This window comes from Bombus bifarius, unplaced genomic scaffold, assembly GCF_011952205.1.
Source record: "Bombus bifarius isolate JDL3187 unplaced genomic scaffold, Bbif_JDL3187 scf7180000009200, whole genome shotgun sequence".
Taxonomy (NCBI): Eukaryota; Metazoa; Arthropoda; class Insecta; order Hymenoptera; family Apidae; genus Bombus; species Bombus bifarius.
This window is the reverse complement of record NW_022884965.1, coordinates 2454623-2466367: the sequence shown is the minus strand read 5'-3', so window position 1 is coordinate 2466367 and position 11745 is coordinate 2454623. Positions and strand designations below refer to the sequence as shown.

The 11745-nt window shown below is 38.0% G+C and overlaps 1 protein-coding gene across 1 annotated transcript in view; it reads left to right on the top strand.

The window, feature by feature from the left end:
- Positions 1–4334: 4334 nt before the first annotated feature.
- The window catches only part of LOC117214275 (netrin receptor UNC5C-like), a 73349-nt gene continuing 65938 nt past the window's right edge, over positions 4335–11745 (top strand). Inside the window, exons 1-3 of the mRNA XM_033460248.1 lie at positions 4335–4452; positions 4956–5024; positions 5142–5259. Of these exons, the coding sequence (XP_033316139.1) occupies positions 5235–5259 (25 nt within the window). The 5' untranslated portion in view covers positions 4335–4452; positions 4956–5024; positions 5142–5234. The remainder of the gene's footprint in view (positions 4453–4955; positions 5025–5141; positions 5260–11745) is intronic.

The window sequence follows — 11745 nt, the reverse complement described above, 5'->3', positions numbered from 1 at the left end:
AAAGGCGGAGCTCGCCCTTGGGCACTGGGTAAAGAGAAAGTCTATCCCGCAACAATCGGTGAAAGAAGTTTCGTTGCGAGGGAGATTCTAGGAATGAAAGGAGGCGCGGTAGATTTGTCCGATCAACGTGGTGCGTAAGCCGTGCTATTAAGGACGGCAAGTGGGTGCATCTGTCTGGGCAAACCTGGGCTTAGTTCCAAAATCCTACTGCAAACAGAGAGGCTGGTTACTCGATGACGAGTAACCCTCTATCCACGCCTCTTTCTAGGAACGAAACCGTTCGAATTTCAACCGCTGAGTGGCTGTTAGGTTAGAAACGATGCATGAGAATTGATGCTCTATTGTGAATGTGGAGAGATTAGGAATATGGTCGGCTTCGATAGATGAATTAAGTAGTATGTTGATAGCGATGAATAAATCACGAATGGTTAACAGAAAATGAAATATACTTTTCCCTATAATTTTTATTTCGTTATAACTCCCACATTTCATTATTTCTATACAATAAAAAAGGCCTCCATAAGATCTTCCATTATTTCATCACCTTTATGTAATGAAAGGTCTAAAGGCTTTTAGTAAAGATACGTTGTACTTGCATTTTCAAGGTGGATCGTTATTGAGCTGGATTCGAGAAGATACTCGATCAGAGATACTGTTCAAGGGGAACAGATTTCAGGTTGAGAAGATTTTTTTAAGGAGCACGAGATTTGTTACTGGAAAGTGGGCATGTTACCGAGATAAAATCGAGGGCGTTGGTGCAAGGTTGGCGAACGCCGCTTGGACGGGGCGCCGATAACGAGGACGGATAGCTCGTAAAGTGGTAGACGTAGAGGCGGAGGTGAATTCGCGATCTGATTCCGGATAACGTCTGGTTTTGATAAGTAAATAGCGACGATGTAAGTTGTCGCGGATAGGTGAGCTTGGAACGAAGGATGCTGGGAGATCGGTTGACACTTCGTGGTCAACGTGTGAATGTATGGGTTCATGAAGTTTCTTTTCTATACATTGGATGAAGAATTTTTTTTGGAACTCCGAGCAGGTGCAACTCGTGATGTATTTTTATTGGAGATTAAATTTGAAGGATAAAGTCGAAACGTAAAGTAGGAGGATTAATTTATCAATATGTCGAAACGTGTAACATGGGTAAAGAGTATTTATACACACTCTTATCGTATTATTTTAATTATAAGGAGTAAATATTTTGATTAAAATATTTCATAATAATTAAATAGTTATTATAGACTGATAGTTTTAGTGCCAACTTCAAAGCTTAATATCTATGAAGTTAATTAATTTTGTATTTAACGATACAGTATAATACATACAAGAAAAATTCCAACTATAATATGCTTAAAGGCGAAGGAATATTTTGTACAATGTTCTACACAGGTTATCGGATACTGATAACCAACGTTGAATAGGCGGTAGTATAATAACACGTCGACGTAGCCTTAACTAAAAGTAACGAGTCTCGCAAGGGGAAAAGGAAACATTAAGCTCACGTGTTTCGAACTCTAAAGCGGTTTTCAACCCCTGTTGAAGGGAAGGGGCCAAAGGCAAAGATGTTATTCTTCTTCCTTAACTCATACATATTTTGCGGCGAAGACGTTCCCTCCATAACCCCGCCACGAATTACAAATCATCTTGCACGATAATGCAAGGGGAATCCCCTTGTTCTTTGGAAACCATAAACCCTGCGGATCTCTCGAGTCAAGTATACAGCTGTTATACATCGACCACAGACTTTAAATTGCATCGATAATCCCCATGTTTCGAATACAAATTAATTCACTCATGATTTAAACAAAATTTTACGACGGAAATTATTAATCTCCTTTCTGAACATCTCGAACATTTGCACATTGAAATCTTCCATGAAATCATTATAAACAGTCAAAGGTACTTTACAAACAGCTGCAGTATCTTCATCTCCTTAATCTTTCGGCGTTATTGCCATCAACTGGCATCGGTACACCTTTTCTCAGCTCACTTTTACCGGGTTGGTTCGACGTGTCTTGGTAATTGGAGGAACTCTGCTGGAAATAGGTTTGTTAAAGTTCAGCTGGGGGTGGGGGAGGGGGCTTGGAGAGATCGCCGTGGAGACCGCGGGGACGATAAAGTCTAGGCGCACACCGAGATCTCGTAGATTCTGTCTTGTCGTTCTTCGCCGATGCCCCTCTGCACCCCGCCCGCGTGGCGGGAGTTTAATTAGGCCCCGCTTCGAGATATCGCGAGATCAGCAGCTCGTTAGCATGTTTTAATTGGCGGCTGTCAGTGAGATCGTTGCTCGCGATAAGCGACTCCTCTCTAACCAGTCCTCCAGCTCGGTGACAAGACTCTACGTGTAGCCAGGCTGCTGCTTACTACTCGCGAGACACACGGCGGACAGCCGGTTAGGGGAAGCGTATACATCGTGCCATCCGAACCTGGGGGCATCTAGGAAGCTGGTGGAGTTTGTACGGCAACTTTTTGCCGCTTAATTCTGCGGCGAGATTACACTCGAACAGAGACGTTGCGACGTAAGTTTATCAATGTGGATGAGACAGGATACGAATTTTCTTTGATGTGCGACTTTTTCGAGATTTTTATTGTTTGAGAATGATGTGGACATGGAGACGTGATTAGTGGTTGGAGTAAATTATTAAGAGCAATACGTCTCGACGTAATATTTCATTTGTAAGTTTCTCTTTTAGGAAATCAGTCTCATCGAATTCTATTTTTTGATCTGGTTATAAAGAGGAATTCTTAAGATTTGACTAATTTCCTTTTTCATTACTATTTATTTTCTCATGTTCCAAATTTTTGTTGAATCGTGAAAATTCATTATGTACCTCTAATTTGTATAGTAGGTTTCTATTATTCGATAACGATGCGCTTACAAGGTTTCATACTTGTTTCAGCGAGGACATAACTTTAGATTTAATTAAGCTCAATTCAAAGATATGAAATTATTTAACCTGGATTTCTAAAATCAGTATCTTGAATGTGAGAATCGTGAGATCTTAGAAAGCACAAATTCCTCGCGAAGACGGGTATCGTCATGACTAAGTCGAGATAGGCGAAAAGGGGAGAAATCTGCTTTCATACATGGCGTTTTATGTTCCCTGACGATGACCAGCGCGGATAGAAACGTGACCAGCGGTGAGATTAACAAGGTGTCCCGGCCTCATTGCTCGCTATTGATCCAGCGCGAACGTGTACTTTTTAACGAGGCCAGTTGGTAATGACGCTCCCGTAGAGTACACACGTGCCGAATGATGAAACACCTCTTCTCCCCTAGAGCGTCGTTTTTACCTTCTTTCAGCTCGGATTATTATTCTCTATATAAAAGATACGCTTTTCCCACCATAATCGTCTCGGATTCGAGGAAAGTTCCAACTTCAAAAAAACGAAACCAAAAGCATTTCTCTTAAACCGTAACGAGGAGACGTAAACTTCTTCTTTTTTTTTTAAGAAAAAAGACGAGGGAGGCTTCGAGAACTCGATGTTTCACTCCATATGAAATTTATAGATCAACGTAACAGTGAATTTGATCGATGATTTACCCGGTATAAATTATACTCCCCATCGCAATATATCGGAGTTATAAATCGTTCGACGATCGTACGTCTGTTTGTCGGTTCGAGTCTGTCTAGACATTTGACGTAAAAGTGATATACTTGAAGCGAGACATGGAATATGTATAACGAAAAGTAAATTTGATAGAATGTCTATGTGGGTGCAATTTTCTAGTTATAGCGAAACCTTCACAATCAGAAACAACATTCAGTATCTAGATAGATAGAGAAATTTAAACGACATTTGACAAAATCCATATACGAAAATTGTCAATTCTAAAATTTCATACGCGAAAATTATAAACGAATTCAGGTTCATATTCAAATTCAAATTTAGATAGAAATTCGCGCGTATACGAAATTTGCACTTACTGCGCAGCCGCGAGCGGAAAGGAAATCAGGCCCGCCGCCATATTGGTATTTCGCGCGGGAAAGCGTCTGGGCATAGTGTCACTTCCGTCGTGAGCACCGTGGTGACGAGTCGTATTATCCTGATTGTGGTAACGTATTAACTGCGTAGTATTTCCATCGTTATTCTAATTATTTATACAGTAGTATTAACCTCGTGTACTCATTACGCGTTTGCATAGTAATTTGTTAAACATTGTCATATAGGCGTATATATATTAATTGATCATATTTTGAAAGGTTAGTGTTACCGATACTGTGGATTATCATTTTTTGAGACAGCATTTGATTTCGATTATTGTTCCATTTCAATATACGTAATTTGGAGTGGTCGTGCACGTTATAAATTTTTCTTTTTCTTTTGTACAGATTAATAATTGTTGATTACGAGAATGACGACAGGAGTAGGCGTTAGAAATGTGAATGCCACGATGATTAATGGTCCATTCGATGATTCTTCAAACAAATATGGCAATGTATAATTAAGGTAGGTATATATCTACTTTTTATTGATAATGTAGCACACAATTGACATATATTCGATCAATATTTTATAGTATATGATTAATATTCGGAGTACTAAGTTCAAAGTAAAAAAGATTAAAGAAATCATTTTTTATTGCGAATAAATTTATTAGAAATAAATTAAAGAAATAATTTAAAGCCGGTTCATTAGATTTTGTAAATTCATTAAAATCTAAATAAGAAATTGAAATAAGTGTCCTATTTTTATACGTTTCGATCGTGGATTTTCTATACCAACGTTATGATTTTTCATGTTAAAACACGATTGGACACGTTATGACGCAGTCACGCGCTGTTGTTACGTAGTGTTGTTATGCCCCCAGGCATGTTTAGCTGTCGTGTTTTGATTTGATGCAAGCATTCTCGACTATTTATCAGGCACGACATAGTTTATTCCTGATGTGTATATTCTGATTTCAAACACTTTCAAGTGATAGTTTACATTCATATTCTGTTTTGTTACAGATTTTACACAACTTCTCCACTTTCTGTTATTCTATGGAAAGAATCTAGTCATGCTCTAAAAACAAGAATGTAAATATCATTGCATTTTGTATCTGCCTCAATTAATTTTATCTTTTATATCTTGCTTTAATTGTTATTGTTATATGTTTAAAGATAAATTTTAATACTCCGTGGTTTTTTAAATAGATTTTTTACAAATCCTACTTTCTTCTTGGGGTTTGATGATTCTTGCGAGATGACAGTTACTATGATGACTTCCTCTGGGACATAGCACCGTCGATGACAACGTCCACCGCATCTAATCGTGAGTCGCATGCGTTTTTGTTCCTCTGATCACTCAATCATGTCGTAGGATGAAAGGTCCGAAGCGACACGGGTGATTGGTTGCATTACACAGAATTGGTTGTCGGCATAGTAACCACGGGTATTTATTATACCTGTGAATAGTAACTTTTTTTTGTTCTGTGTCTGATTTATTAGTTCAGGTAGGTCTTCTTGCACACCGCGTTTTTGTATAACAATAATAATATAATATAGTTATTTATAAAATTAGAATATATTCGATATTTTCATATAAATAAAAATAATAAAGATTTCTTAGTTTTATCTTCTCTTTTATGATAATATTAAACAATTTCGATAGTTTAATTGAAATCTTTTCTGTTATAAATTTCAATATTATTTGACATGTAAAGATATTAATGTTTCTTTTTGTGACATATTAAATATCATACATAATCTATTAAATAAATGTGCAAGTAGAAATCTCGCGACCGGCAGATTTTGGAATCAAGGCAACAAAGTATGAACGCTGCTCCCGTATCTTCGAAAATGTGCTTTGATAAAGGAATCTCCTGAGGTTATTTCAATTAATATTTAATTTTTAATTAGAGTCAATTAGTCCATCACATTAAATCTTAGTTTTCTTTCTCATGGATAACTTACATATTTTTGCTCTTTGCCACTTATTTCTTTTGAATATTAGAGTTTTAATAATTGGTTGAGTTAATAGATTAGAGATATAATTTGAAATAAAATGAGAAAATGCAAAATTAAATTAGAATAACAATAGACCGTTGTACACAAGATATAATAATTACTTTTTTAGCTCAAGATTTCCAGGTTTCATCCTTCCATGTTCATTGTCAAGATCTCACTCACGTGTTACATAAGTGAGAGATGATGAGCACAACGATCATAGATTATAAGCTTAACAATGTCTCAGCGACTGACGATGGGTTAATATACTATACAAGATGTATTTTCCAGAATGTGTGTATATGTGGTTAGACTGTGGAGTTTTATTGCATATTAACAAAATTTATAACCAGTAATGGAATTTGAATTTATAATATTAATGCTAGATTCACTCTTACATATTATAGCTGAAGTAATGGATAAAATTAAATATATAGTGAGGACTATAAATAATAATATTATTAATTTTCGTATTAAATTCCAATAATGCTATTAAAATTTTGTGCTATCTATTCCAGTAATTTTACATCAGACATTACAGTTTAGAAAATATATGTACTTTACCTATTATAAATAGGCGTACATTTGTAATTAAAATTGAGATTTATACCGATATTTTTATTGCATCACGCAATAATTACTAGCCATCGTCACTCACTTTCAGGAAAATGATATGTAAATTAGCATGCAAGTTGTCTGCCAAACTTAGGTGTTAAATGAAATTGCCACAGGTGAGGTCGCGGTCACGAAGTGGATTTCGAAACGAACGTATACATATTACACGAGTATGCATATTACGAATAGGCAACGATCTCCTATGATCGTTTGTCATTTCCGTGTATTTGAATCAGCTTCCTCGATTTATATTTCTATTTCACTGTCGTAAGTTATATTTTAGTTTTCGATCAAAAAGTCTCGAGCCCAGATATAAGTTTCAGCGAGCATTGCGCTCGAAGAAAGAAGAGGCTACAAGCTGAAGAGGCTTAGCATATTGCCATTCAAGAGAGCAACTACTAATGATTTCCCATCCTCTGGCTCACCTAGAGCATGGGTAGTCATTCTTGTTACTATTTTGTTACTATGCTCGCTTTTAGTATTTGTAGTCGTAGTAAGTTTTCTTTGACCGATGTACGAGTCAGTTTACTGTCATATTAGACAAATCGCGAATTTTTTACTAATATTAGGTAGTTTGAATTTTGTATTTTCTATTAAAGTTGCGAATAAACGTTAATTTCTATTTAAAGTAGAATTTTGATAATTTCGCGATTTCGATGTAAATTAGTGTTGCGATAAAATGATGAATTTGACAGAATTTCGTGGAAAATATAGCTGTCCGTAAATGTATGCATATTCCTACCGCGTAAACATCGTTTTACGTACTACTACTTCAAATTTACAAGCAACACGATTTTCCAGTTAAACAAGTTAACATACAAACAAACACCTACCATACGAATAAGCTTCCAATTTACTCGTTGAACAATAATCACATTTTCCACTTTTTGGCTAGAAGCAATGTTCGGTTTCAATGCAATATCCGTGGTAGTTCCTGTAGCAACAAATCCATTCCATCTAACGATTGGCACTCAAAAGCGACTACAGTTTTTTCCTCTCGCGTTACAATCGATACTTAATCACTCCATTTCATCCGTATAAATATACATCCGTGTTTTCCACTGTCTAAATGCTTTCGAGCTCGTTCGTTGACGCAAACACGGCCAAGTTTCACGGTGTTTTGCACGATCCACCTGCGCGTGTTCGCCCTTAAGCCCCGGAACGTGACAATGAGTATTTGCGGTCGCGCTGCTGCTTCGCGAGAGCGTGATCAGATTAAACGCCGCGTGGATTTTATGGCTGAGCCGTGAACGATTTACGGTAATCGATTAATTAGTCTTATTCCGGGACTTTCCGATGATCAGCTTCTCTAGATTTGTGTCAATGACGGGCTGGATGCTGCTTTAGCTCCGCTAATTGCTGTTGACTGATAAACCCTTGTCGCGATACAGAACTTGATAAGTAAGATTCTGCTTAACATATGAAGAGGATCCGGCGAATTTTTGTTACAAGTTTGTTTTTAATAAATTTTGTGAATTTTCAAGTATGCTATATTGCAATATGGAGCTGTATTAAAGAATAAGAAATCTTAGATAGTTGCAAAAATGTAACGAAAGTAAGCTAGCTTTGGAATCTTCCATACGTGTTCTTCGAATTTTGATTCAATTTTTGCTATCCAAATGAAATTATTTTACAATTTTTTGAAGGTACATTAAAGCTCCTTTAAATCAAGAGACCCTTAGTTATTCCGAAGAAATATAATAATAGAGGGTTTCCATATTTATTCGTAGAAATAGCTTTGATTGAATTTCCATTCTCCAGGCAATATTATTTCACAATTGAATTAATTTGCAAAATATAATAAGTTTTTCTTTAAACCACAATAAATTTCAATTTGTTTCAAAAAATTGACAGAAAAACGAAGCTTTAAAATCCCCAAACTATGCATTTCGCGGAACGTCTTTGACCCAATTTCCACTCACGAAACATCACCGTAAGAAGGAGAGTTATCCAAGCAATTCAGAGAAGCGTGCAAGACGAAAGATTATCCAGCCACTGTAAACCATTCGTGGTTAGGAAAAGGGTAGATATAAACTCAGTGAAAAAAAAAGAAAAGAATAACACGATAACGTGGTTTGCACGCGATAGTTTTAACGACCGCGGGGGGTTCGGCCGAATTTTATTAAAGGACACTCATCGTTGGCCAACGAAGGGGTTATGCATATGCATGAGGGCGCGTTCGCGCGACGAACATGTTTATTGTAATACTGACATAGAGCGCGCGAAATTAGTGCGGGTTAAGGCGACATTTCCATTCCTGCGATGGAATATGCATGAGAAAATGCATCGTAACATCTGCGCGGAGCGTTGTTGCACTGGGTCAGCCGAGCTTAGACGGCTAGGGAAATATTTCATGCTGTCGAGTGGGACCCTCGGCCGACTCGCGTGGTCATAGTCCGTGAACGTAACTGTTTTCGCTTATGCACTTTGCCAACGGCCGTTCTCCGACCCTGTGAAGAGATAGAGAGTTGTGACGATGAAGTATTCAAACGGGAGGCCGGAAGTATCTTCCCTCGGTTTCCGCGTTTTCTGAAAATTGGATTCGCGAGACCGTTCCACTACCTTTTGCTCACGATTTTTCTCGGACCTTTCTCGGGATATAGCCCTGGCTTCAGTATTATGCAACTTTAAAAGGCTAAGCTACTACGCAGAGATTTTCAGAAAGAAGAATATTACCTCGTAAGAATTATATAGCGGAGTTTCGTTTGTCTGGATTAGAATAAAGAATTTGTGTTGTTGGGATGAGTAGAAGAGAGGCATCTACGAAATTGTCGATTCTACCATATATGCAAAAACTAATTCTAAAAATGGGTTATTTTAAAATCCTTTCTTTAATAGCGAACAGTATTTCTATCGTTATTAAAGAGTATTAGATTATAGGAAACTCTTCGTATTTTACTCTCCTTTCATATTGGACCAAAATGTAGGATATTTGCGCCTATTCAGAAATACAAAGAACCTCAGTTTGCAGTGTCTGCCTTTCCTCATAAATTGGTAGGATAGAAGGTAGGAATTGAGAGAATATTGAACGATATTTTATATTTATTGGCATGCCTCGATAGGATGCATATAATCTTAAGAAAAACCAAAAGAAGAGTAACGCGATGCAATCGGAAGGAAACGAAAGTGTGGATGATCGAGTCTATCTTGCAGTGTCTATCTTTCAGCCACGGTGCAGGATATCGTTGGCTGCTTATATCCATGGCAGATGCGCCCGGTCGAATCTAGACGGAGACAGAGAACGAACAACGCGGAGCAGACGAGCAAAGAAAGGGGCCACTTCGTATGCAAATCCGACTCCGCCCTGAATAAAATATTAACCGACCAATCGAGGCGCGTGGCGGGGGTAGAAGCACGCGAGCCTCCCTCGACGAGTTCGTTTCCTTGCCGAGGTCGCTTCCTTTTTTTCATTACCTTTCGCGTAGGCATCATGCGTGCAAATGCACTTACACATACCAGGATCTGTATGTGTACACATAAAAGTACACACTAGCAAAAATTTCTTTTGCATCTCATTTTTTCGCTGGTGGCTCTTTACGGCTTCTTTCCTCGTCGTCATCCAGCTAACCAACGCTATACAACCTTCGTGACGATGCTTCTTCTTCTTCGGTCCGTTCCCCGAGGTCTCTTTAAATCGAAGACCTCGTTATCTCACCGACGAACGGATTCTCGTTAGCGAAGCTTTAATTATAACCACTCTGCTCCGCAATCCTGATAACCGTCTCCGGTACTGGAGTGGCGACCTGCAGGAAAGCTGACGAAGGAGAAAACGAAACTCGCTCGTGTCGCGTCCAACAATTAACGCCTCCGTTATTATGATTTGTTCTTTCTCGGACGACAGTCCTGTTTCCCTTCTCGTTTGATCAGGTTCGTCATTTGTTACGGTTATGATTGATTTTGTTTGATTTGTTGAATTTCAGAATGTTTGCACGTTTATTTGATGGCCATGGTCCATTCAAGTATTCGTTGATAGGATAATAAGGAATGGCGAAAGTATATAGTCGTTGACAGTAGTTGCTTTATTACTTTGAATACTTATGCTAGTGTAAATAATACCATTTCATCACGCATTAGTGTATATATTATATATATTAGTGTATATAGCATATATTAGTATATATATATACCATCTAAAATCCCAGGGAATAATTATAAGGTGACGTATCGTATAAATATTGGTATTTAAAGGATAGAAATGCCAAATTCTATCATGACTTTCAAAAACAGCAATCGTTCCTAACTATGTCATAAAGTTTACCTAACAAAGAACTTTAATATCGTCAGTTTTTCCTTAGAAATCGACCAGTTGCGTCATCAGTCGCCATCGAAGACCTGATGGATCGAAAGGAACGAATGGAAACGAAAAAGTTCGAAGGAAAACGGTGGCAGCGGGTTTCCTGATCGTTAACAAGCATGGATCGTTGCTGGGTTTCTCTTCCGCATGAACAATTCTGCTTTTATTTCACGGCGACTGTTCGTTTCGCGTTTTAGAGCGAGCCGTTATAAAGGAATTCGTGAGAAACGCCCGGGAAGATAATAAGGAACAGTGAACGGGTAACGATCGAGCCACGGTTGTTACTCTTTCTCTCTGAATCTTTCTGTTCTTCCTCTTTCTCCCCTCTTCTCTTCATTTTTTTTTTCTTTGAACAGAAAAGAACGAATAGATTTTGTTTGGTTTTTTGCTCGTCGAGAACGAAAGCTACGAGTTTCCAGAGGAGAAAAATCGATGAAATCGTTAAAGCACAAAGAAGGTTTAGGTTAGGCAGTAGTCATGCTGCGCTGCTAGGCTGGTTTTTGTTATAGGCACTTTCGAGTAGAAAGAACACAGACATAGTCGCGGTGCAAGCGAATTGCCGCGTGTAATTAAGAAAGTTTCCTTGCGAAACCGCGTTCCCTATCTCTTTATTAGCTTTTACTCGCGCGCCTCTTTGTAAATCCTTGGCGCGAACAGTGTCAGAAACCGGTTCCGAAGGCATTAAAAGCGTCTTTGAAAATTCCCAGTTCTCCCCCCCCCCTACCATCGAAATTCCATCTTTGATTAAACTTAATGGCAGGCCATTACCACTATATATTATCTTGAATCACAACGTTGCAAAGCAGAGTCACTGGTTTTACAACCAGTCGTTCGGATGTTTCATTGTATTCCGAAGTTCACAATGTTCACTAAGTTAAATGACGAACAATATGAACCAAGAAA